The sequence below is a fragment of the Mytilus edulis genome, chromosome 11 (genome assembly GCF_963676685.1).
Source record: "Mytilus edulis chromosome 11, xbMytEdul2.2, whole genome shotgun sequence".
In the NCBI taxonomy this organism is placed as follows: domain Eukaryota; kingdom Metazoa; phylum Mollusca; class Bivalvia; order Mytilida; family Mytilidae; genus Mytilus; species Mytilus edulis.
This window is the reverse complement of record NC_092354.1, coordinates 9,623,583-9,651,406: the sequence shown is the minus strand read 5'-3', so window position 1 is coordinate 9,651,406 and position 27,824 is coordinate 9,623,583. Positions and strand designations below refer to the sequence as shown.

The 27,824-nt window shown below is 33.7% G+C and overlaps 1 protein-coding gene and 2 pseudogenes across 1 annotated transcript; 2 read left to right on the top strand and 1 right to left on the bottom strand.

Annotated features, from left to right (window-relative positions):
* The first annotated feature begins 2,005 nt into the window (after nucleotides 1–2,005).
* LOC139495080 (uncharacterized) lies at nucleotides 2,006–5,015 on the top strand. The gene has a single exon (XM_071283232.1). It carries the CDS (start codon nucleotides 2,610–2,612, stop codon nucleotides 5,013–5,015), a length of 2,406 nt encoding a protein of 801 aa, XP_071139333.1. The 5' UTR covers nucleotides 2,006–2,609.
* A 185-nt stretch (nucleotides 5,016–5,200) lies between these two features.
* LOC139495081 (uncharacterized) lies at nucleotides 5,201–6,867 on the top strand (annotated as a pseudogene).
* Nucleotides 6,868–8,773: 1,906 nt separating this feature from the next.
* LOC139495079 (uncharacterized) lies at nucleotides 8,774–9,395 on the bottom strand (annotated as a pseudogene).
* Nucleotides 9,396–27,824: the final 18,429 nt, after the last annotated feature.

Sequence of the window (27,824 nt, the reverse complement as noted above, 5' to 3'; positions counted from 1 at the left end):
TATACCTTTTGTCTTTTCCAATTACAGAAATAGTGCTATCATCAGCAAAAAGATCAAGATTATGATTAGGATTACACAAAGGCAAATCATTAATAAATATTAAGAATAATATAGGACCTAAAACGGACCCTTGAGGTACACCTGCTTTTAATGTAGATACATCTGAAAAAGTATTTGAAATTGATACGACTTGATGTCTATTAGCTAAATACGAAGTAAACCAATGAATTGAATTATAAGAACATTTATATTTTTGTAATTTTTGAAGGAGCAGTTTGTGATTTAGAAGATCAAAAGCTTTACACAGATCTAAAAATACTGCCCCTACTAAATTTCCTTCATCAACGGCTTTTAACCATTTATCTAACAAAGAAGTCATAGCAGTTTGACAGGAATGGTTTGCACGAAAGCCTGATTGCATGACATACAATAGATTATATTTGTTTAGAAAATTCATGAAATGAGTTTTTACGTGTCACTCATGGATCTTAGATAGTAATGGTAAAATTGCAATAGGTCTGTAGTTAAAAACATCATTTTTTGAACCTTTATTTTTAAAAACTGGTAGAACTTTAGCTAGTTTGAATAACGATGGGTATACTGATTTTCTTATGCTTAAATTAAAAATGTGGCATAATGGAACTGAAATTAGGTGTGATGACATTTTTAAAAACTTTGCACTGATATTATCAAGACCTGTTGCTTTTTTCTCATCAAGTGTGATTAATTGATGGAGAACAAATTCATTAGTTATTTGTGGTATGGTAAAAAAGACATTTTCTGGTACACGACATGAAATATAGTTATCAAGTTTTTCAGAACAACTGGTGCTTGAGTTTGAATTAAGATTAACATTTTGGTTTACTCTGGTAGGTTCTGTAACCATTTGACTCATGTTGAAAATATTTTTGATGTGTGACCACTTAGCATGTTTTTTACTTGACACTATATCAATATTGAAATCTCCCATAATAATAGTTTCCTTTTCTTCAGTGTCAACTTTTAACATCATGGTTTCAAATTTAGTAACCCAGTCAGCATTACTGTTAGGTGGTCTATATACATAACCTAGTAAAATAGGCTTTTGATGAATATTAATAACTTCTATCCACATTGACTCAATTTCTTGCATTTCCTAATCGTTCCTTCTAAGCGTATTTATTTGTTTTGAAGTATAAAGTAAAAGCCCACCCCCAGATTTATCAATTCTGTCTTTTCTATGTAAATTGTACCCTAGAATATTGATCTCTTTATTTTTGACACTACTTGACAAAAATGTTTCACTCAAACATAAAATATGCGTATTTGATTTTGAATCCGAAATTAAGTATTGTATTTCGGCAAATTTTGGTAAAACATGGTTTATATTTAAGTGACAAATGTTAAGGGATTTGTGTGGGAATATAAAAGGATTGATCTGGGTATACTTGGAGCATTCTGATTTTTGCTCAAGAAGAAAAATAGCAATACACACATATACAATGAGAATAACTATAGAATGATATAAAATACAATCGTGTGCTTGACTTGAGCAGAATTCAAATAGACACCAACAGTCTAGTGAATGTCAACTCAAAAAGAGAAAACCTCATTCTGTATAGACCAATAGTAGAGCAAGAGGCAAAAATGTGTCGGGGAAACACATTAGAATGTTTATTTAAATAACGTTTTCTTTGATGCAACAATGGATAGATAGCTTATCGGAGTTTAAAAAAAATAAAAACATTTTACTTTTCCGTAATGAAGCAAAAGTTAAACCTTTTTCAAGAAATACTAGGCATGAGATTATGTCTTCTTCGGGCCATCAAAATATAGAGGACAAAAGGGGGGGGGGGTGGGCTTTCGGGACTCTAGGTGGTTGTAAGATCGGAATTGGTTCTTTTTGGATACGCGAATTTCGATTTAGAATTTCGGAATGTCAGGATTGAAATTTCTGCAAATTCGGGGTCTCTGGATTTCAAGTTTTAAATCCCGGGATTTCCGACATTGTCGAGGGCAAAATAAATATAATTTCTTTCGTTTGAACGTAGTGAATAAGAGTGAAATTATTTTCTCTTGTTTGTTCATGATGTATGTAGGTGTCGTGCTTATCGCACGGTCATTTTTCCCGCCAAAACGGGGGTTTTGGTCATTCAGCACGACAGCGCCGAACCGTCAACACACATTTATCTAAAGTTTAATTTTTAAGTAAGTTGGTAAATTTTTTGTAATGTCGGACCCTGAAGAGATGGAAACCCCAGAACAAGAGGTGTCTCTTAGAGACGTTATGAAAGCTGTTAAAACCCAGGGTGAATTTAACGAAAAACTTAGGAAAGACATTTCCGAATTAAAACATGAAGTTCACGGGTCTACCGTTGCAGTTGCTTCCCAGGTTAAAAAGTTAAAAACTGAATCTCAATATATTTGGAAATATGAGGGAAATAAGGTTCAATTTCTACTAAATACTGAATTTTTAGAAGACCTGACACAAGCTATTTGGGCCATTGATAATTCAAAGACCGACTACGCACGGGAAACTATTACTGAAGTAATTGACAAGATTAAAAGACGAAATAAACTTGTTAAGATTGCCGATAGTAGTGAAGGGGGTTGGGAGACTGTTAGGCAATATGAAAGTAATCCAGTGGCCAGTAACTCCGACGATGAGAACAAAATTAATAAAGCTGAGAGTAGGGCGATACGTAAACGTAATGCAAAAGGAAAAAAGTCTGCTTCTAAGAAGGCTAATTATTCTGCTCCCAGTACTCCTTCTCAATTTGTTGATACTTTCCAAACAAAAAATCAGCCCTTTCGTGAACCCCAGTCATGGTACAATGGTCAAGCCTTGTACAAAAATCAACCCAGCACGAGCGGATATCAACGACAAAATAGACAAGGAGCATGTTATGGTTGTGGATCGTTCCAGCACTGGAGAAGCCAGTGTCCCTTCAATCCCAGACCTATCCAGCCAAAATCGAAATAGTACAGACTTTATAAAAGATGAGTATAATTGTAACATAGATTATTTAATTGAAAATAATACAACTAAAGTATCTTCGATAAGTGACTCGGATAATCTCACTAATGATTACTACGAGTATGAACAGGGACAGGCACATATTATTGTGAAGGACAGGCTTAAAAGTCACTATTCTTTTTGGAAAGATATTGGTTGTTATGATTATATTTTAGATACTATTTTGAATGGTTACAAAATTCCTTTTTACAGTACCCCTCCTTCTGTATGCTTAAAAAACAATCGATCGGCAATCATCCATAGCGAGTTTGTTACCGAAGCTATACATGATCTTCTTATAAGGGGTTTGATTGAGGAATGTGAATTTCAACCTCGTGTTGTAAATCCTCTTACAGTTTCAGCGTCGGACGGTAGGAAAAAACGCCTTATTTTAGACCTCCGTCATGTTAACAAACATCTTTGGAAATCAAGTGTAAAATTTGAAGATGTTCGCATAGCCATGCAGTTTATCACAAACAATTCTTTTTGTTTCCAGTTTGATATTGTGTCGGCATATCACCATGTTAATATTTTTATGCCACATACAGAATTTTTAGGGTTTTCCTGGAGGCATGAAAACACCGAAAAATGGTATAAGTTTTTGGTTCTCCCGTTTGGACTTTCGTCAGCATGTTATATATTTACTAAGATCACAAGACCACTTATAAAAAAGTGGAGGGGTGAAGGTAAGCAAGTTTTAATGTACCTAGATGATGGTTTAGGCACTCATACGGACGAAGAAACTTGCAAAACTATGTCCAATCAAGTGAGACAAGATTTAATTCAGAGTGGATTTGTTCCTAAAAATGAAAAATCTAAATGGTCACCTATGAAACTTTTGGTATTTTTGGGTTATTCAATTGACACAAACCGTGGCACTATAACCATTCCGAACGAAAGAGTTCAAAAGGTTTTAAAAACCATTGCTGACGTTGAATACTATGTATCTAAACATGGCAAAGTCCATGCACGATTGGTTGCTTCTTTAGTGGGACAAATAGTGTCCATGTCATACGTCATTGGTAACGTTGCTTATATCATGTCTAAACATTTAAGCATTGATATTTTAAGTATGACTTCGTGGAATAGTTGTATTGTTTTATCAACAGAAAGCTTGATACAAATTAAATTTTGGAGAGAAAATTTAGAACACGTAAATGTTAAAAAGTTTTCTTCAGATGTGTCATGTCAATCTGTAGTTTATAGTGATGCAAGCAATACAGGATATGGTGGCTATGTTGTAGAAACACCTTTTAATATAGCACATGGTATGTGGTCCGAATGTGAGGCTTCAAAGAGTTCTACGTGGAAAGAGCTAAATGCTGTTAGAAATATTCTATTATCTATGATCAATGTATTAAAAGATAAACGAATTAAATGGTTCAGTGATAACCAGAATGTAGTAACTATTGTGGAAAAAGGTAGTATGAAACCTGAGTTACAGGATATTGCTATGTGCATTTTTGAGAATTGTTTGATACATAATATATCTATCGATGTAGTTTGGGTTCCTAGAACCTTGAATGAGAAAGCGGATTTCATCAGTCGTATTATTGATTATGACGATTGGGGTATTGACGAACAGTTATTTATGTATGTAGATTCCCTATGGGGACCTCATGAGATAGACTGGTTTGCAAATGATGACAATCATAATTTAACGGTATTTTATTCCCGTTATTGGACGGTGAACTCGATGGGTATCGATGCATTTACTATTAACTGGCAAGGTGCCAATGGTTGGTTTGTACCACCTGTATGTTTAGTGTCTAAAGTAATAAGTTACATGAGGCAATGTTTTGCTCACGGGACACTTGTTTTACCTTTATGGAAGTCGGCAAGCTTTTGGCCGATGCTATGTCCTACGGGTGAAGGGTTCATTAAAGAGGTGAAAGGCTGTATAGATTTACCTACTAACAAGAAATTCTATACTTCTGGTAAAGGGAATAAATCAGTATTTGGAAATATTGATTTACCCTTCAGGGTGTTGGCTTTGAGACTTGATTTTGAACCTTTTTAACAACTAATATAAAAGTTCTTGAGTTGGTGGCGGTAATGTTACAGTAGGCCTGAGGGGCTGTGGTGGTGGTTTAATCTTAAGTGAAATGCGAGACGAGTTATATGAACATTAGATTGTGAAATTGTTTATATACAAATTGTATGTGCTTTGTACATTATGTTTTAATGTGATTTTTATTTTTACATATGTTTTTGCAGGCTTTCCAAAGCGATCTGTTGGAATTACCTGATACTTTGATTGAGAAAATCCATTTACTTCCTGATCTGTTAACCGAAAGTAAATCTAACAACACCGTTCAAAATTATTATTATGGTTTTTTGAGATGGAAAAAATGGGCTTTATCTAATGGAATATCTAGTGAATTTATTTTACCGGCCAAACCAATACATGTGGCTATATATTTAGCATGTTTAGTGCAACAAAATCGTACGCCCAGTCCTATCAATCAAGCGTTTTATAGTATTAGATGGGCACATAAAATTATTAGTGTTATTTCTCCTACAGATTCTGATTTAGTGAAAAATATTCTTGAAGGAGCTAAGAGACGTCTATCTGTTCCGATTAAAAAGAAAGAACCGATCACTCCAGATATGCTTTCACAGATGTTCGACAGGTTATATTGTGAAAATAATCTTTACAACCAGCGTACTATTTCCGCTTGTTTGTTATCTTATTCTGGTTTTTTACGTGTTTCTGAATTGCTGAATTTGAAAACCTGTGATATTCAATTTTTTCTAAGTCATATGTCAGTATTCATACAGAAAAGTAAAACGGATATTTACAGAGATGGTGATCGAATAATCATTGCGAGAACCGGGAATAAATTATGTCCTGTGAAGAACTTTGAGAGTTTTTTTTAGAATGGAGCAATAATCCACTTGATACTGATGTTTTCGTATTTCGTAATTTGACAAAAACCAAGGAAAATTATGTGTTCCGAACAGAAAACAAACCTCTTTCTTATACAAGAATGCGAGAGCTATTTATAGAAGCATTTTCTCCGATTGTGCCAAATATAAAATCTTTTGGCCTTCACAGTCTAAGGTCTGGTGGAGCTTCTGCAGCTTGTAATTTTGGTATTTCTGATAGACTTTTCAAAAGGCATGGACGTTGGAGGTCGGAGACAGCAAAAGACGGTTACGTTAAGGACTCGTTTTCGGACAGAATGTTAGTTTCACAAAATTTGGGTCTTTAGTATATTTTTTTTTTCAAAATTATATTATTAGTCCTTTTTTACATATTGTCCCTTTCTTTGGTTCAGCAGCGGCGTTGTCGTGTGGCTTTGCACTTTATTTATGAGTTTATTGTTTTCTTCATACTGTTTAGCAGTATGTCATTTACAATTTCATCAATACGAAGTATTTGTGGTATATGGTATATGAGACCAATACGAAGTATTTGTGGTATATGGTATGAGACGGCATTGAGTAGTAATTCTGTTTTTTTGAATACAGAATGAAGTTTGTGACAAGAGAAATATAATTTCTTTCGTTTGAACGTAGTGAATAAGAGTGAAATTATTTTCTCTTGTTTGTTCATGATGTATGTAGGTGTCGTGCTTATCGCACGGTCATTTTTCCCGCCAAAACGGGGGTTTTGGTCATTCAGCACGACAGCGCCGAACCGTCAACACACATTTATCTAAAGTTTAATTTTTAAGTAAGTTGGTAAATTTTTATTTATAAGTCCCCCTTTTTATCGTAATTATATGATTGATAGGACTGGAGGGTAGTTTTTTATGTTTGGAAAAATTATAAATTATATTGTTGAAATGTTGTATTGTGTATACAAGTTATATGAATTGTTTCATATCTTTAATAAACTGAGCAGCGGCGTTGTCGTGTGGCTTTGCACTTTATTTATGAGTTTATTGTTTTCTTTATACTGTTTAGCAGTATGTCGATGCCACTGCTGGTGGACGTTTCGTCCCCGAGGGTATCACCAGCCCAGTAGTCAGCACTTCGGTGTTGACATGCATATCAATTATATGGTCATTTTTATAAATTTTTCTGTTTACAAAAATGTGAATTTTTCGAAAAACTAAGGATTTTCTTACCCCAGGAGTAGATTACCTTAGCCGTATTTGGCACAACTTTTTGGAATTTTGGGTCTTCAATGCTCTTCAACCTTGTATTTGTTTGGCTTTTTAACTATTTTGATCTGAGCGTCACTGATGAGTCTTATGTAGACGAAACGCGCGTCTGGCGTATAAATTTATAATCCTGGTACTTTTGATAACTATTTACACCACTGGGTCGATGCCACTGCTGGTGGACGTTTCGTCCCCGAGGGTATCACCAGCCCAGTAGTCAGCACTTCGGTGTTGACATGCATATCAATTGTATGGTCATTTTTATAAATTTTTCTGTTTACAAAAATGTGAATTTTTCGAAAAACTAAGGATTTTCTTACCCCAGGAGTAGATTACCTTAGCCGTATTTGGCACAACTTTTTGGAATTTTGGGTCTTCAATGCTCTTCAACCTTGTATTTGTTTGGCTTTTTAACTATTTTGATCTGAGCGTCACTGATGAGTCTTATGTAGACGAAACGCGCGTCTGGCGTATAAATTTATAATCCTGGTACTTTTGATAACTATTTACACCACTGGGTCGATGCCACTGCTGGTGGACGTTTCGTCCCCGAGGGTATCACCAGCCCAGTAGTCAGCACTTCGGTGTTGACATGCATATCAATTATATGGTCATTTTTATAAATTTTTCTGTTTACAAAAATGTGAATTTTTCGAAAAACTAAGGATTTTCTTACCCCAGGAGTAGATTACCTTAGCCGTATTTGGCACAACTTTTTGGAATTTTGGGTCTTCAATGCTCTTCAACCTTGTATTTGTTTGGCTTTTTAACTATTTTGATCTGAGCGTCACTGATGAGTCTTATGTAGACGAAACGCGCGTCTGGCGTATAAATTTATAATCCTGGTACTTTTGATAACTATCATTTACAATTTCATCAATACGAAGTATTTGTGGTATATGGTATATGAGACCAATACGAAGTATTTGTGGTATATGGTATATGAGACCAATACGAAGTATTTGTGGTATATGGTATATGAGACGGCATTGAGTAGTAATTCTGTTTTTTTTTAATACAGAATGAAGTTTGTGATAACCGCAAGTTCTTGTGGATGGTTACAGACACTTGTTTCTGGACAATATAATTTATAATTTTTCCAAACATAAAAAACTACCCTCCAGTCCTATCAATCATATAATTACGATAAAAAGGGGGACTTATAAATAAAAATTTACCAACTTACTTAAAAATTAAACTTTAGATAAATGTGTGTTGACGGTTCGGCGCTGTCGTGCTGAATGACCAAAACCCCCGTTTTGGCGGGAAAAATGACCGTGCGATAAGCACGACACCTACATACATCATGAACAAACAAGAGAAAATAATTTCACTCTTATTCACTACGTTCAAACGAAAGAAATTATATTTCTCTTGTCACAAACTTCATTCTGTATTCAAAAAAACAGAATTACTACTCAATGCCGTCTCATATACCATATACCACAAATACTTCGTATTGGTCTCATATACCATATACCACAAATACTTCGTATTGGTCTCATATACCATATACCACAAATACTTCGTATTGATGAAATTGTAAATGACATACTGCTAAACAGTATGAAGAAAACAATAAACTCATAAATAAAGTGCAAAGCCACACGACAACGCCGCTGCTGAACCAAAGAAAGGGACAATATGTAAAAAAGGACTAATAATATAATTTTGAAAAAAAAAATATACTAAAGACCCAAATTTTGTGAAACTAACATTCTGTCCGAAAACGAGTCCTTAACGTAACCGTCTTTTGCTGTCTCCGACCTCCAACGTCCATGCCTTTTGAAAAGTCTATCAGAAATACCAAAATTACAAGCTGCAGAAGCTCCACCAGACCTTAGACTGTGAAGGCCAAAAGATTTTATATTTGGCACAATCGGAGAAAATGCTTCTATAAATAGCTCTCGCATTCTTGTATAAGAAAGAGGTTTGTTTTCTTTTCGGAACACATAATTTTCCTTGGTTTTTGTCAAATTACGAAATACGAAAACATCAGTATCAAGTGGATTATTGCTCCATTCTAAAAAAAACTCTCAAAGTTCTTCACAGGACATAATTTATTCCCGGTTCTCGCAATGATTATTCGATCACCATCTCTGTAAATATCCGTTTTACTTTTCTGTATGAATACTGACATATGACTTAGAAAAAATTGAATATCACAGGTTTTCAAATTCAGCAATTCAGAAACACGTAAAAAACCAGAATAAGATAACAAACAAGCGGAAATAGTACGCTGGTTGTAAAGATTATTTTCACAATATAACCTGTCGAACATCTGTGAAAGCATATCTGGAGTGAGCCAAACGGACACCCCGCCCCTACTTCGGCAAGCGTTTTACTGCCGGTCGGGAGAAGACCAAGTGACCATATTTCTATACCCCAGTCACCCTTGGGGTTCCTTTTTTGTACATTTGAGAATGCTTCTATCATTTTGAAATATGACAGTTGTTGTCCATTCGTTCGGTGTGTTTTATCATTTGATTAGGGAATTTCTATTTTGAATTCTCGGACACGCCTGGTTAACCACCTCATCTCAACCAAATGGCTGAGACGGAAAAAAGATGACTTTTCGTCAATTTACTGAAAGTTAATGATAACATGATATACTTTAAAAACATATTAAGCATAATGAAATTGTATTCGTGAAGAAAAAGTACAAACTTCTAATTTTAGGTTTGTAAAGGTTTTTAGAAAAATACCAATTTACTGATATATACACGAGACAAACCCTAATTCAATTATCTTTGACATTACATTCTCCTATTTTACAAAAAAAGTTATCAAAGGTACGAGGATTAAAATTTTATATGCAAGACGCGCGTTTCATCTTCATAAGACTCACTAGAGACGCTCAGATCAAAATAGTAATAAAGCCAAACAAGTACAAAGTTGAATAGCATTGAGGACCCAGAATTCAAAAAAGGTCATGGACTTTCAGTAAATTGACGAAAAGTCTACCAACCTTGTTTTGGATAGTTTGAACAGGAAAATCTCAGCCGGAGGATGAAATGAACTTTTCAGCACACACCTAAGTAAAACAATAATGTATTATTTTTTTTTAAAACTATAACCCATAGGTCAACTATATTTGTTGTTTGGAAGAATGGTAAGGTGTACATGTCTCCCTTTCTTGAACGAGACAAGAAACACGAGACAAAAGACAATGAAACTAGTTAATACATACAAATATGTATATTTTTTATTGTGGCATTTAGTTATGGATATAAGTTACAGTTTTCTTCTCTGCAGTAAGTGCCCCCAAGGGTGACTGGGGAATAGAAATAGTCACTTGGTCTTCTCCCGACCGGCAAAAAAGCACTTGCCGAAGTGGGTTGGCTGTGCGGGATGTACCAAGTTCGCAGTCACGTCCGGTCAGAATGGGGACGTTAAAGCCGATGCCTCGTGTATGGAAGTATGAAAAAATTGCATGGTGGATATCCTCTTAGATTTGGATTCTCATATACGAAAGAGTATTATGACAATCTTGGTAGAAGGGTGGTACAGCGTTATGAGTGTGTCAGTTTCTTTTCAAAAGACAAGGCAAGACCTTGGGTGAGTATTATGAACCACCAAATGTAAAGAATAGCAAATTTTTATATTTATGGTTGCTTGTAATTATAAGAATAAGAAGATGTGATATGATTGTCTAAAACATTAAACAAAATGGATCTAATTCTTAACACATTATGCCACAGTTTGATGTGGCGAAATAAAACAGTTCATGTTACAAGAATGTTGGAACTTCACAACCTTTCTAGTCACTGTATGGTATGCAGTATACTAGTAAGTAGCAAAAATGTTCAGTAAAGTAAGATCTACAAACACATCACCATCACCAAAACACAATTTTGTCATGAATCCATAATTATGTTTTGGTTTGTTTAATATGCACGAAGACCAAGATAAGCGACACAGGCTCTTTAAAGCCTCTAGTATTGATTTCTTAGTGTCAGAAGAAAGCTTCAGGATCAAAAACAATATTCAAAACAATAATTGTTGGCGTGTAGTACTATATGTTCTCCATAAAGAAGTATGTGCTGCAAAAAAGCACAACAAAACACGAAAGTACTTGTCCCAGGCCTGTACACATGAATAGTTGAAATACAATCCAGTGCAAGTATTGGCAGAAATGAAACAAATATTCTTCCAGAATGGGAAGAACTACAAAGGGAAATTGAATGAAATGGATATATACCTAGGAAACTTCAAGGGAGAGGTTTTGCACTTTGACCAACTTCAGCATTACGAAAAAGACAAGCCACATCTTTATGTCTTTACAAAGCAAAAGGTAATATATAAAAGGAGCATTGTCAGCAAGGAGACGTCCTTCAGCTGGCCCCTAAACAAATATATGTACTAGTTCAGTGATAATGATAATTTTTTAGGGCTGAAAAAGACACAGTGCTGCAACCATTACGCGAAAGGTAGCTATGGTACCGAGTGAGCATACCCGAGATTGAATGAACATCAGTGTGAATGTGGTAAATTCACGATTGTGGCTTGTGCGGACTTTATATTTACTCGTAATTTTAACAAGGATCCTCTGGAACGAAACTTTGGACATTTAAGACATAAATTAAGAGCTAAAAATAATTTAACAATGTATGAAGATAGATATATGATAACATACGAATTCATGCCGGTGGTGCCCAGGCTCTCCACTGAATAAGAGAGACTATAAGTGTAAACAGAGAAAACATACCAATAAGAAGATAGACCGTGCAAAAGTATTTTGACTCCCTTAATTGTAATGAAAATGATAGACACAACTAGTATACCTTGTCTTCATTTATTATGAATGCTCTTGTTCTTATAGGACAGTTGACCAGATACTTTTGAGGGCCAAAGTGTTGATATATAATTTTATAGTTAGGAGAGTTTATAAAAAGTTTTCCAGATCTAATATAACAGCATGTATGCATTGTTTAGTGTTTCATATTCCTTTTTTTGTTTCAAACTATGTTTTCAGTACAAGGTGTGGGGGGAAATATTTATATAATTAAAACTATACACCAACTGTATCTGTATCGATATAAATTCTGCCGATGTAGGCACACCTCCACCACATAATGTTATAATACACAATGAATGTCTAATCCAATTATGAATACACAATAATATATCGATAAAAAGCGACTTCTATAATGCCACCGTTATGTACATTTAATATTTAATTTGACAATAAAAAGATAATATTTATCTTTAACGTAAATCTTGAACATGGGGCGGTCCTTGTATGCTCTTTAAGTGAGAAAAAGACTTTACTATGCTAGCTCTGAAACCGTAGAAAGCGACCGTATTAAAAAAAGGTCAACAGATTGGTGGGGAAAGACATTTTTACAAAATAGCAATGAGAAAAAAGGAAAAAAATCAAAGAGAAATTTCCGGGAAGTGCTATTTTGCAGGTTGCGGGTTGCAGGTCACACAAATAAATTTGAGTCCTCAAATAATACATATAAAATCTATCCACTGACTAATTGATTTACAAATTATTTGTTATAGTACACGTACTGTAGGGTTGAAGTATTTTGTCAGTTATCAGTTGTCAGTATTTTATTTTGTCATGTTTTTTTTTTATTATAATCTTCAAATTCAACAATCATAATTTTGATGCTTATCCTACTTCTCATTTGCGATTAATAGTTCTAAACTTTGATTTTAGTGAAGTTAAAGTAATAAAAACTACAAATTGACATAGGCTGAACAGAATCTATGGAACACATTACTCGGTCTTAATCTAGTAACATAAATAAATTTAATGTGAAACTAGTGTACATTACATTAAACCAAATGCAAACATGTTTACTGTACACGGCGTTTGGTGTGAACACGGTCTTAGTTACATATACATATATATGCATGTAATTTGTTAGTAAGTTTCACTATATATTATCAGCATAAAATATGTTTATCATATATAACATTCTTTGTATGAATATTACAGATCTTTGACATCAGAAGTAAAATCATAGTTAACATGGATCCCATGGAAGAAGGAAAGACGCTACCAAGAAAACAAAAAGCATTGAGAAATGCTTCAAGTGAGATTTAACTTACATCGATTCATTATAATAAACCTGTTTATAGACTGTTTACATAACAAAGAAATAGATGTAGCTCCTGCATCATTGAATGTAAGATGGTGAAGTAAAATTTAAAAACTGCTGTTGTCATTGTCCCCATTTCTAAATGCAGCTATTACAAATATAACGGAAATCCTGAAACTGTTGTGGAATATTACATGGTCTTTGTTCAAGTTGTTGCAAATTTTAGCATTTGTTTTCACAGTTGGGACGGAACTTTCAGTTCATAATGTCTTTTTACTTGTTTATCGGAATTTCCAAATATAACTATGGTAAAAATAATAAATTTTATCTACACACAAATGACAAGTTCCTTATAGTCCATCCAATAAGATATGATATATATATATAGGTTGAGGTTTTTAAACTTCACATCATATGCAAACATAAATTTATTGATTTTTATTTCTTGATTTCTTGCATTATTAAATCTATGACTAAACGATAATGCTACATTCGTTGGTTTCTGTAATTTACATGCATCCTTCAGTTTAAAGCATTTTTACTGATGCCTAATGAATATTTGTTTTATGTTAACATATAAACTTCTTTGTGCTCGTTTTTAGTTAATTGAAAGACACTTGCTGCAGGAAGACACCAACAGTCTAGTGAATGCATAGGAAAAAACCTCATTCTGTCTTTGCGTAAGTGTTTATATTTGAGATATTATTTTTAAATTCTGCTGCTTTGCACTGCAACCCTCAGTCTTTGAAAACAAGGGAAACATGGAAATCTAACATGCATGATTCCTCTGTTGAACAATCAAAATAAATGCAGAAAAATAGGACTAGAAATAATTTTACTGTGACAGAGTGTTTGCAATAATATTCTGTTGTTACCATTTTTATGAAATTGATGGTTGTAGCTGCTTTTATATTTAAAGTAAAGATGATTGTTAACATGTTGATTACTTTTGAATGATGTAAATTAAATTCAAGAAATAACCTGTTGTGTGTGGTATGACAAAATTGTATATAGTTAAACTTTCGTTATTTTCGTGTATATTGTATTGACAACTCTAAAGTGTTATGTAGAAAACATCAATAAAAGAACGTACACAGATCTTGAAAAAGAAGGACTTCTAATGAAACGTATTCTTGACTCTACCTGCGAAAGTGTGAGAACATCTATTCACTTAAAAAGGACAAATATACTGATATTGAACAAATAACAAGGACATTCTGTTATGGACTACATGTGAGGAGAACTTATCTCCTAAAAGATGAAACATAAGAAGTAATATTATAGACAGTGTGTAAATAGACTTAAAGTATGCCAAATGAACAATGCTTTTAGTATACGCAATAACCAAGGGTGGTGGGATGACTGTACAGTTTAACGCAAGTTGTAAATATCTTTTCTTGGACTATCCCTTTGGGAGTGCTCCTGAGACAGGAGGAAATTACCAGTAACAGAAATGCATATTTATTTTAAGATTTCCTCAACGTTTACTAATATTTTGAAAATAATCAACATCTGCAGAAACTTTGCCACATGTGGAGCAGGATCTGTTTACCCTTCCGGAGCACCTGAGATCACCCCTGGTTTTTGGTGGAGTTCGTGTTGTGTATTCTTTAGTTTTCTATGTTGTGTCATGTGTACTATTGTGTGTCCTTTTCATTTTTAGACCTGGCGTTGTCAGGTTATTTTCGATTTATGAGCTTGACTGTCCCTCTGGTATCTTTCGTCCATCTTTTGTATCTACTAATGAAATAGAGATGTAAAAATCAAAGCATTCATTTCAACACGATAATTCTTTTGTTTAAGGAAATCATTGCACTGATGTCTTGGTCATGACGATGTTTGAAATGGATATTTCTGAAGATAGTGGTATGTAAAGCATGTTGCTAAGGTTATATTTGAAATACTGTATGTGGAAACCGTCAGCAGTATTTGCCTTCGCTTCATACATGGTTTATGTCGGAAGATGGTTGAAACGTCAACTGTGCTTTCGCTTGCAGAACAGTTTGGAATTGACAATTTCCTGTCTTGCAACTTCAAGAAGTAGTCTGGCCACACCAATGTTGTCTGTTCTTTCCACTATGAACTACAAAAAAGAAAGCACTAGATAGGGATTTTAAAATGATGGCTAATTAATGGTCGTTTCCAAAGAAATAAAAAAATCCAATTATTTAAAATAAAGTATTGATCATTAAAAAATAAAGTATCAAATAACAACATGAATTCACTCAACTAATGTCGTTCAGCTTTGACTTTCACAACTTTCCTTAGGGGCTTTTTAAATTTGTATTGCCAATTTTCATTATCTATACCAATGCATACCATAAGGACAGAACACCGTGAACATCCCTCGGAGGAGAGATGGATGCCTGCTTCACTCATTGTATTATCTATTACATTTATTCCCCTGTTTTGTTAAGACCCCTTTTTAGCCCCAAAATATAACAGTTTTACAAAAATTTTAAAATGTAAAATTTTAGTTATTTATTGGACAGTTGAATGCTTCAGCTACATAAATATAGGCTGTTTTTGACAATACAATGCACATATATCGGGTTGTAGCACCATTAAGTCATGCTAAATTACTGAAATCTTCAAAATTCTATCATTTTAGTTAAATTTTAGACGGTTTCCTTGTAAAACGAAAGTTGCCGCATTCGTGTTCATCCTTAATATTGAAATGTAAGTTGTATTTTATGATAATACATAACATATATAAAGGTTGTGGATGAACACGGATGCGGCCACTTTCATTTTTGACAAAAACCATCTGAAAAATAAAGGCAACAGTAGTATACCGCTGTTCAAAACTCATAAATCCATGGACAAAAAACAAAATCGGGGTAAAAAACTAAAACCGAGGGAAACGCACTAAATATAAGAGAACAACGACATAACACACACAGAAACGGACCAAGCACCAGACAAAACACCACGAGAATAACAAATATAACATGAAAACCAAATACATGAATTTGGGATAGACAAGTACCGTGCCACGTCTTATCTCAATATCTCAAAAATAAGAGAAAACACAAACGACTCAACGTTAAAATGCAACACACACATAAACGAACAATAATATAACAATGGCCATCTTCCTGACTTGGTACAGGACACTTTTAAAGGGGAATAAAAGTGGTGGGTTGAACCTGGTTTTGTGGCATGCCAAACCCTCGCACTTTAATGGCAAAGTTAAATATAACATTGAAATGACAACATAATATTACAGGACTATAATACAAATTAATAGGAGAACATATTAGACAAAGACAAACATGATTAATAGATAACAAAAAGCATCAGGTTTAAAATTCAATACGCCAAAAACGCGCCTTGTCCACACAGGACTTACAAGTGACGCCCAGATATAAAAGAACGAAAGTGACGAAAAGTGACGTTTTTTTTGGCATATTTGAGAGATTTTTCATATTTGAGCTTGAATCGGATCGTTTTTAATGACTAAATCAGTTAAAATCTTTCACTTATACTAAATTAAATCAAGTGAAATAGACACGTAAAAAGTAAAAACACAAAAATACTGAACTCCGAGGAAAATTCAAAAAGGAAAATCAAAAATCAAAAGGCAAAATCAAAAGTCCAAGCACATCAAACGAATGGATAACAACTGTCATATTCCTGACTTGGTACAGGCATTTTCTAATGTAGAAAATGGTGGATTGAACCTGGTTTTATAGCTAGCTAAACCTCTCACTTGTATGACAGTCGCATCAAATTCCATTACATTGTCAACGATGCATGAACAAAACAAACATACTCAAAGAGTAAAAATGTCAAAAATAGGGGTACAACAGTCAATGTTGTGTTATCATCTTAATATCACTACATAAACAACAAATGTAACAAAGTAGCACAAAAAGGCATACATCAAATTCAACATTCTCATTTTGCTTTTCCTATACGGCTGAATTTATCTATGTAAAGTCTACCCATAAATGAAAGAAGGTTTTCATTACTGGTGTAAAATTGCGCGTTTGAAATTCGCACAGGTAGACATAAAAATAATTTTGTCGTATGACGGCATACATAAATGCAGACTCACGTAAAGTAGATATAACGTAAGTCTTTAAAAAGTGGTCAAAACATTCGTCAGATGAAACTGAAATTTGAGGCCAAAATGAGTCCTTACCGGACCTACTCCTTTGAGATGATGGCAAGATAATTTTGTGATCTTTTACATAATAGAAATTTTGAGTGTAACCTCAACTACTGCACGGAGTATGGTTTAGAGAAATTTGGGATTTAAAGATAAAGCAGTGATCAACTGGAACAGAAGAGGAAATGAACTCTGTATGAGCTTCGTTACATTATGTTAATCGGTGTGATAAGTGATGTACACTGTGAATTGCTTCCAAGCATTCTGATACATTCTCTGTACGCTGTACACTCCATTTATAATGACAACAGAACTTTCTATTTCAATAACTATATTAAGTGAAAATAAGGTAAAAACAATAAAACAAACCAAGAATTGCATGTGTCTCAAATTTTGTTATTTCTAGTATAATCAAATATTTAACAGTACTATAACCCGTAAAGATCTAGTGCAATTACTGGCTACCCACTATGTATTATGTTATTAACAAATGGATCTTCATTTGTCATCAACCATACAAATTTAGATTGGTCATTTAAAGTTTTAAAATTAGTAAATTTAGGGGATAAATCTAAAATAAAACTGGACCTTTCAGTTTTAAGTGATGGACTTTGAAGAAGAAAATGAATTTCATCCTCAACAATGTCATTATTACATAATTTACAAAATCTTTTATCTGGGGTATTCCTTTATGTCTTCCCTTTTCTATTTCAAGTTCATGGGCACTAATTCTAAATTTGGTTAACTCATTTAATGTTTTACAATTATTTAACAATAAATTTTTCAAGGCCTATATTATTTTTAAATAGGTCCTTAATTTATTTCCTTGCACCATGCCAGGTTTGTCATTATTTAGTTGGTTAACCCACCACTTTTATTCCCCTTTAAAAGTGTCCTGTACCAAGTCAGGAAGATGGCCATTGTTATATTATTGTTCGTTTCTGTGTGTGTTGCATTTTAACGTTGAGTCGTTTGTGTTTTTCCTATTTTTGAGAAATTGAGATAAGACGTGGCACGGTACTTGTCTATCCCAAATTCATGTATTTGGTTTTCATGTTATATTTGTTATTCTCGTGGTGTTTTGTCTGATGCTTGGTCCGTTTCTGTGTGTGTTACGTCGTTGTTCTCCGATTATATTTAATGCGTTTCCCTCGGTTTTAGTTTGTCACCCCGATTTTGTTTTTTGTCCATGGATTTATGAGTTTTGAACAGCGATATACTACTGTTGCCTTTATTTAAGCCAAATTTCATCATATTTAATTCGGAGTTTTTTAATGATAATTGACTTTATATGAGATTTATGATTTAACAAATATCCTGGGGTTAAATTAAGATATTTAAATAATGAATAAATGCTTCCCAACCAATTGACTTTAAATGTTTTAGATAAAATGTTGGACTCTTCAAATGCTTCTTTACTGAGGGAGTTATTTAGTTCTGTGAGTCTGAGTCTATCTGAAAAAGATATTGATGTTTCATATCTTATTAAACTTTTTTTTCTCTCCAGGTTTATTTTAAGATAATCCATATATATAATATAAATAGCACTGACGATGTTTTAATTTCAAAGTTCCAATTAAAATAAAAAAAAAATCATAAACCCATTCTCTTAAAATACATTACAATTACCTGTACCAACCTCCGTTGTGTGAAGATAATGTTCGCAGGTACTTGAACTTGTCTAGTATTGGCTGTGACGAAAAAGTAACGAAATGTGCTCTCATCAATTATTACAATTTCGTGTCATAACAGGTATCAAACAGGTTCATATTGGACAGTTATTAATCTTCGCTTACTACCAACGACAAAATTACTTTATAACTACCTCCGTAAACAACTGAACAAGGTTTTAAGGTTCATCATAACCTTTTGGCTAAAATGGCCGTATTTACACCCCAAATTTTACTCTGAGTACTGACTAACCTATACACCTGCAACAGTTTTAGGGGATGGCAGGAACTAGATACATAAATTTTAAATGCATTTTATGTTTCAGAAAATTATAAACTTTTCTAGATTTTGCTATTCATTTTTTTTCGTTCCTGCAGAACGTGCAAAAATTAACTAAGTAGTGAAAACGATTGAGAAGCTCCCCTCATATAATCAATGTTGTGAGTAGTATTGATTTAAATGGACAATAGATAGACAATAGACACCTGTAAACAATAGGTGATTTAACAGGTTTAAACTGTGTAACTGAGTGGACCGTATCAAATGGAACTCGGGTGTTTGTTTATTTTGCTATCTTCTGCAGACTGGAAAAAAATGAACATCAAAATCCAGGTAAGTTTTTAATTTTCTGAAACGTAGACTTCATATAACTTGTATATATCTAGTTCCTGCCATGCCTTAAAACTTTCCTTGATGTACCAGTTTGTCTGTACTCATAGTCATTTTGGAGGTGTAAACACGGCCATATTTTTCAATTCCTTATGATGAACCTTAATAGTCAGCGTAGCTTTATTTCTTCAACATGCTCAGTGATTAATTTCAACACAACGATTCAAGTAATTTGGTCGCTGGTAGAAGATGGAAAAATTGTAATAATTGATGAGAGCACATATCGTTACATTTTCGTCACAGCCAATACTAAACAAGTTCAAAGGACAATTGATGATGAGTATTATATCAGGATCATTACATGTTAAAATATTACACCTGCTTTAATTGGTTGAACATTTATAGATAGTTACTGCACAATAAAGCTTTTGCATTATTTCTGAGAATTCAGACACCAATGTCAGGTCAACTCTGTCTCGTAACAGGTAACAAACAGGTTTATATTGGACATTATTAACCAACTTACTACAATATGTACAGAAATGCCCATGCTTTATAAAAGGAAAATTTCGACATCTGGTCATTATGAACGGAGAAATTGCTACAGCCAGTCATTACGAGATCTCAGTCATGCATTACGAAATCTCAGTCATGCATTACGAAACCACACCCGTGCATTACGAAATCACAGTCATGCATTATGAACAGTTGAAACGGGATATCGATTAAAACAAAATGTCGTTTATTTCTGTAAATAAGTGTGACATTTTTTTATTCTTTTTTAAACTTAATATCATAAAAATAAGTTTAATAAATGATGTTCATTAACATTGTTTTGTAACGACTTGAAACGGAAATATTTCACAGCCTTTTTCGAGAACGATCACTGTTTCATTTCCGTTGTTCAATCCTCAGAATGCATTATGCAGACTTTACTGTCTGATTAATTCTTCCCAGCTACTTTTTATTTGCTAGATGAAATGAATTTTAATAGCATAAAATTAAGTACTTGGATGAGAAATCAGAAATTACATCTGACAGTCACAATGTTGACTAAAATTCCATGCGAAATTGAATGCGAAAAGACAAGTTGAAGTTCAGCTATGAAATTCCTGTATCTTCTTCACGGTAAGTTTTTTACTCTTTGTTTAATCGAAGAATAAAACCATTTAATAAAAATTTTATGGAACGGGCTTCTCTGTATTGGTCCTGTTGTAGTTTGTGGATAGCTGTATAATTTTGGATCCGAGACTCGAAGACTGTTCTTGAATGAAGTTGCCTTTATATTTGGTTAATAAAAGTATCAATATATGGACTTTTTCATATTGGCCCTGTAACATGCCCTTGATATTAATAATGGCCTCGGACAGTTGTAATGGCCCTCGGCGTTGCCTCAGGGCCATTACAACCACCCTTGGCCATTATTAACACCTTGGGCATGTTACAGGGCCAATATGAAAAAGTCCATACATTAATACTATAGTTATAAATCTTCGCTTACTACCAACGACTAAATTACCTGCGAACGATATTTCCACAACGAGGCTTAGTCGGCTCAGATTTATTACTTGAACATGCAAGTACCACAAACGTCAAAATCATTCAATCGCATAGTGGAATTAACTATTTGTGGATTCTTTAAATTTTTTTATATAACTTTTGGACTAGTTTAAATCTCGGTCTATTTCTGAAATTTATTCTTACATACTTTTGATTTTTTAACCCTGAATGCTAACATTGCCTATGTAAAATTTTAAACTCGTTTGAATGCACATTGAACGACAAATTTATGTGACGTATAACATTTTCTGACATCAGACACTCAAATCAATGAATGTGTTCGTAGATAGTAGATTTTTGTGTTCCGTTAAATTGTTCCTTTTAAAAGAGGGACGAAAGATACCAAAGGGACAGTCAAACTCATAAATCTAAAACAAACTGACAACGCCATGGCTAAAAATAAAAAAGACAAACAGGAAAACAATAGTACACACGACACAACATAGAAAACTAAAGAATAAACAATACGAACCCCACCAAAAACTAGGGGTGATCTCAGGTGCTCCGGAAGGGTAAGCAGATCCTGCTCCACATGTGGCACCCGTCGTGTTGCTTAAGTGATTACAAATCCGGTAAATAGTCTAATTCGGTAGGTCATATTCATGAAAGGGAAGGGGATTGTAGTTACGACGTAAGGAACATATCCGATATCATTTGTGAAACGGTTATTCCATAACGGTCAACCAACTCGTGATGGCGTCCGTAAAATTTACGAAGGGATGATTTCAACTTCACCATTTGGAACTCTTGGTTTAATAGCTTCCTTGTGAGCAGCAAACCTCTATCAAGAAAATCATGATAGGAAATGCAAGCACGGGATTATCGTATCAATTGGGAGATATATACCCCGTATGCAGGTGCTGCTGGAATGTTGCTACTTAGAAATGGAAAGTTCACAATTGGAAAGCTGAAATCATCTCTTTTGTCGTAAAATTGTTATACGATGATGACTGATGTACCCATATTTTGACTATTCTATTTATTGTGTCTGTTTATTTAACGCATCTATGTAAATATAACGGAATTTGATGAGACTGTCATTAAAGTGAGAGGGTTAGCGCCAGTACGTCTAAACACCACCTAGGCCGCCTTGGTGCACTAAGCTCCAGGAAGTGCACTAAGCCCATGATAGACCAGTCAAATAAGCACCAAGGTCATTCAGTACGATACAGATTTGAATAAAGAGCATATATTTAAATTTTGGTGTAAAAATATTCAGAAATAAAAGAATTATTAACATTTTATATGGCACGCGCCGATTTTGTGTAATGTGTCCAGTTGTCATATTGTTAATTGAATCCAATGAAGCTTGACGAATTTATAAATACTGCACTAAGGATATGAAGCAAAGGTTAAATATGCACCAAGATCATATATTCAGATCAATCATTATATTAAAAAACATATGTTAAAAGATGGTTCGATGATATAAAGAGATTTAAAAGTTATTAACATTTTTAACGTGACACGCGCTCTACTTGTGTAATGCATGTCTGATCACTTTGTCAATTGATCCAATCAATTCTGAGGGATTATCTTTTAACTAGTAAATTATTTTCTTTGTTCCTAATTAGTAATGATAAAAGGTCTGTTTTCGGTGATGCTTTGTGAGAAATTTATTTTTGGAAAAATTGTTTGTTTGCGCTTTTCGAAACAAAAGATTTGCGGAAATATAGTAAAAAACAATAGAAATTGATAATTTAACAGAATTAGATATTGATCCAAAAATAATATCTGTACAAAATACAGGTACAGCATTAAATAACATAAAAAAGCAAATTAAATCTAATTGCAATGTCTGTTACAATAATCTATTGGAAAAAAGATAAAAGGATTTAAATGAAAGTAATAAAATGTTCCTATACAAAAATATTAAAGATTAACTTGAAACAAGAATTTTACCTAAAACATAACCAATCTGACTCCAGAAAACTATTAACAAAATTCAGAATTAGCGAACACACTCTTTAAATAGAAAAGGGTAGACATCTTAAGATCCCTAGAGATCAGAGATATTGCAAATTCTGTAATGAGAAAGAGGACGAAAAACACTTCTTTCTCAACTGCCCTAAATATAACTTTTATACAAACAAATATTTTGACTTCATAGAAATCAATTCGAAGTGGAAAGATACTGCTAAAGATGATAAACTTAAAATAATACTAAACCCCACATCTCACAGATCTATATGGCAATAAAATTTAATTTGATTTGTTTTGATTATTTCTGCACTGGGAAGGCTCTTATTTAATGAATTTATGATAATAGTCGTTTATTGTGCTCTTTCGAATTACAATGAAGTATTGATTAAAAACAAAGTATCATAAATTTAAAATAACCTATAAAAAAATACACAGAAAAAAAGAAAGAAATTCAAAGTTTTGTTTTAAATCCTACAAAAACAAAATACATCCATAAACAAAATATATATAATACGACAAACACGAAGGTGTAATATATATGCCGTGTAATTTTTATGTTTCTTTATTTCTTCATGGATCAGTGATTTTATTACCTGGATAATTACTGGCACGTGCCGTCGGACAAAATCTTTGATGACAGAAAAAATCAAATTACGACTTAACTGCAATTTTTAATGACTAAAAATTTCAGATACATTATCTTCATGAAAAACTACCTCCGATGGTATGTTTATTTTGTTCATAGCACCATCCAATCATGGGCTTTGTGCAGTTTCATGAGCTTAGTGCACCAAGGCGGCCTAGGTGGTGTTTAGACGCTCCCGTTAACGCTATATAACCAGGTTTAATCCACTATTTTCTACATTTGAAAATGCCTGTACCAAGTCAGGAATATGACAGTTCTTGTCCATTCGTTTTTGATACGTTTTGTTATTTGATTATGGACTTTCCGAATTGATTTTCCTCTAAGTTCAGTATTATTGTGATTTTACTTTTTATGCTCTGTAAGAAATTTCCACACAACGGATCAAACATGCAATGACTGTATAGCCAGGTCGTTTAAACTTCAATTTTGTTGCACTCAACCTACATTTTAAGCTATGCTTTAACAGCATATAAGTTGACATGGGCTCGTGTTTGGGATAAAGTTTACGAATAATCGGAGCCGACCAACAGTCAATTTCCGAATCGATGATGTAATTAATTAACAGTTATTTTTTCATTTTATGGTTTCATTTTAATTTCGAAAATTAAATGGTTAGCAGTACTTAACTTACTCTCTATCTAACTTGAATAATAGTTTTCATACTAAAATTTGGTCTTGCTATCTAATGATGAATTTATTTATAACTTGAAATACATGAAACGACAAACTTTTCAAAACCGATTTTCATCGTACTAAGTCCAATTTAGTGACCAAGACGAGCCCGTTACAGTAAGTCATAAAGTAGGACAGAACAACACAGATTAAAAGTCACAATTCAAGTTTAAGAATATTTCTGGGGACAGGAAAAACAAAATTAAAGATATTTTTAAGAGTTTTTATTGATCAAGTATATATTAAACAACTTTGTAATGAAAACTAATTCAATGTTTATCAATAACGACCAAATTATTTTTGTGAAAAGAAAATGTCAAGGTGGCTTCATGTTGCCAAGAAAGATATCCTTTGCATGATTTTAATTTCATAAATTTTCATTTATCAAAAGCGTTCTCTTGTATATTCAAACAAATGTCTACAAATTATTTGAGACTTGTTTGTCCTATCAAATTTGTGACTTTATGTCTGTTTACCGTATAATAATAGAGATGACAACGAGAAGAGGACGAGCATATAATGTTGCGAATTAAATGTATGTGGTTTCAGACTGGCTGGTGTTATTTCTTACACACATTATTTTCAAGTCTTTAGAATGTAAAACTTTTAACTATGTTGTGTCATTATATTTAAAATAGCTCTTTTGTGCTGATGTTTGATATGGCCTAAGGATTTGTCCGGAACACTTGGTTGGTTGAAGAGGAAACACAAGTTGGATACTCGTATCAAGTTCGCAGTCACGTCCGGTCAGATTGGGGACGTTAAATCCGATGCCTCGTGTATAGAAAGTGCGACGCTTTTTGCACGTGAAGAACCCTTGCAACAACTCTTTAGGTCCGTAGGTGGCCTATTGCAAGGCAAAATGTCTGTCCCTATCCAATATACCCTCATTTTTCAGTGGCGGTCCAAATTTCCCCGATCATCATCCCAGATGGCCTGTTTTATTTCAAGACCTACCTATAGTATTTATTGTGAACTTGTTCTCGTCCTGAATATGCATGAAATATTTGCCACTGGACGTTAAGCAACCAACAATCAATCGATCAATATTATAAAAAATATAAATAACTTACTCCCTTAGTCACAAGGAATTTATAAACTTAGTTATCTAGCACTTCACAGAAGCCTTTGGCTGAAACCTGGCACTCAAGTAAGAGACCGTTCAGCCATCATAAAAGAGCAATATGGAAAGCAAGATGTAGATGCTTTAATGCAGATGGCACACATCATATTGTTACAATATTACAGTATCATCTCCACAGGCACAGAACTCTAGTGTTCTCATGTGCTGTTTACGTGTGACAAAGGAGACTTCATTGAAGTTACAGATATGTCCTATCTTGCAGCCTGTAATAAATAAGTTTAATTAATTGAAAATAAAATTGAACTGCTGGATTAGAATATATAAGTATTGAATAAAAATCAGATTGACAGCCATGATCATGATTATAATTGCAATAACATAATTTTGATAACCAAATATAAACTTTCATATATATGCTGAATATCCTCAATCCTGGTACATAAACCAGACTGCTCGTTTTATCATTTAATTTGTTTTACATCTATCAACTTTGGCCTTTAAATTGACTGTGCAGTATGAGGGTTTGCTCATTGTAGAAGATTGCATAGTGACCTGTAATTGCGTGGTGACCTGTAGTTTTTAACTTAATATTTTAAAAAAAATCAGACGAATCCGACAAGCCGTGGAAATTTTGCACGTTTTGTTATCATCTTGAATATTATAATAGATGGAGATAAAACTGTAAACAGCAATAGTATTCAGAAAAGTAAGATCTACATGCATCCTCTCAATTTAAAAAAAAAAGATGTGGTATGTTTGCCATTCCTTTCGTTTTCATTATTTCTACTGGCAAAGAGTCAATGTCGCCAGCATCATCATTTGATGAATTGGACTGTTCAGCCCCAAGCTGCTTCAGAATTTGTATGAATATGTTACAATAGTTGCATTGCTATGTGCTATCCACTTATGTGTTATGGGGACCCTACTATCTAATTCTCCATCACAATGCAAACAGTTTGCCTCTTTTGGAATAACCACCTGGTTTTTTTTTGAGTTTTCTGTATGTTGTTGACAATGCCAGAACTAAAAAAACGAGCAAGTTTTTCTATTGGGTTGAATGATATTGTCTTCCTGGAATGAAACTTTGTTTTGCTTTGATGAATTTAATGGAGTCAAATTTTCAGCATTATAAACATTGATCAATTTCTGCAGAACATGTGGATAAACGTCATTCTCTAGTTTCTGAGCAGCCAAATATCTTATTCTTTTTATATGGTCACTGTGGTTCTCATTGCAACAAAACAGATAAACATTTTCTTTACTACAGAATCCCCGCGAGTGACCGGGGATACGAAATATGGTAACTTTACCTTCTCCCGACCGTCAGTAAAAAGCTTGCCGAAGTGGAGCGTTCGTTTGGCTGGGCGGGATGTATCAATTTCGCAATAACGTCCGGTCAGAATGGGGTTGTTAATTCCGATACCTAAAGAGAGTGCCACGTTAAGAACTCTTGTAACAACTCTTTGAGGTTTTCGAATTGCCTCTTGTATTTCAAAACCTACCTATTGTATATATTGTTCACTTGTTCTCGCCCTGAACATTCATGAAATATTTGTCACTGGACGTTAAGCAATCAACAATTAATCTATAATTAATGAATATGTATTCCATCCATTTTTTAACTTTTTTCACCCATAAGAACAACACCTATGTCTGTCTGGTAATATCTATGCACTACTATCTTCCAAAACAGGAGTTGAAATATGAACAGACAGCCGTTTCGTCTACAAAAGACTCACCAGTGACGCTACCATTACATAACATGCACCTTGCAGGTAGGTCAACAGTACCACATAGTAAAAAAGCTTTGCTTAAAAAGTTTCCTCGCTCTGGAGAGAAACAATTAATACCATTGTTTAACTTCTTGAATGAATCTTCAGAAAAGTGAAAGGAAAGTGCTCATGGATGGTTTTTGGTCACCAAACCAAAGACCAGCTAAAATCATGTTTTCTTTCATCATCCGCAGTTTGTATGGAAGTTTATTGATTACCATAAATAACAGAAACTTTACTACTTTTAAAAACTGGAGCACCATCAGTGTTAAAGGTAAAGGAAATATTTTCTGTCTGTCTTAAAGGTCCATCATTTTCACTGCATACTTGATTTAAATGTGCATCTGATATATCTTTGTAAGTGGCACAATCAGTTGTCCTCGATCTAGTAAATCGATTCTGTAATTTGTCATAGAATTCTTGTTGTGCAAAAAGGTTTTTGCGCTTGTGACTCACTAGTATCTTAATGAAATAACTCTTTATACCTTTAGTTAATGTTTTGTTGCATCCTGCATAAGGAAACACTAGCACATTTTCGACGAGACAATGATTGCAATAAAAGTGTTTACGTATAGTATTGTTTAGATTATCTAATTACGTCTTGTATTCATGC

Bases quoted from the DNA above. Each gene is read 5' to 3' on its own strand.
- LOC139495080 (XM_071283232.1), top strand. From the start codon at position 2,610: ATGAAAGTAATCCAGTGGCCAGTAACTCCGACGATGAGAACAAAATTA.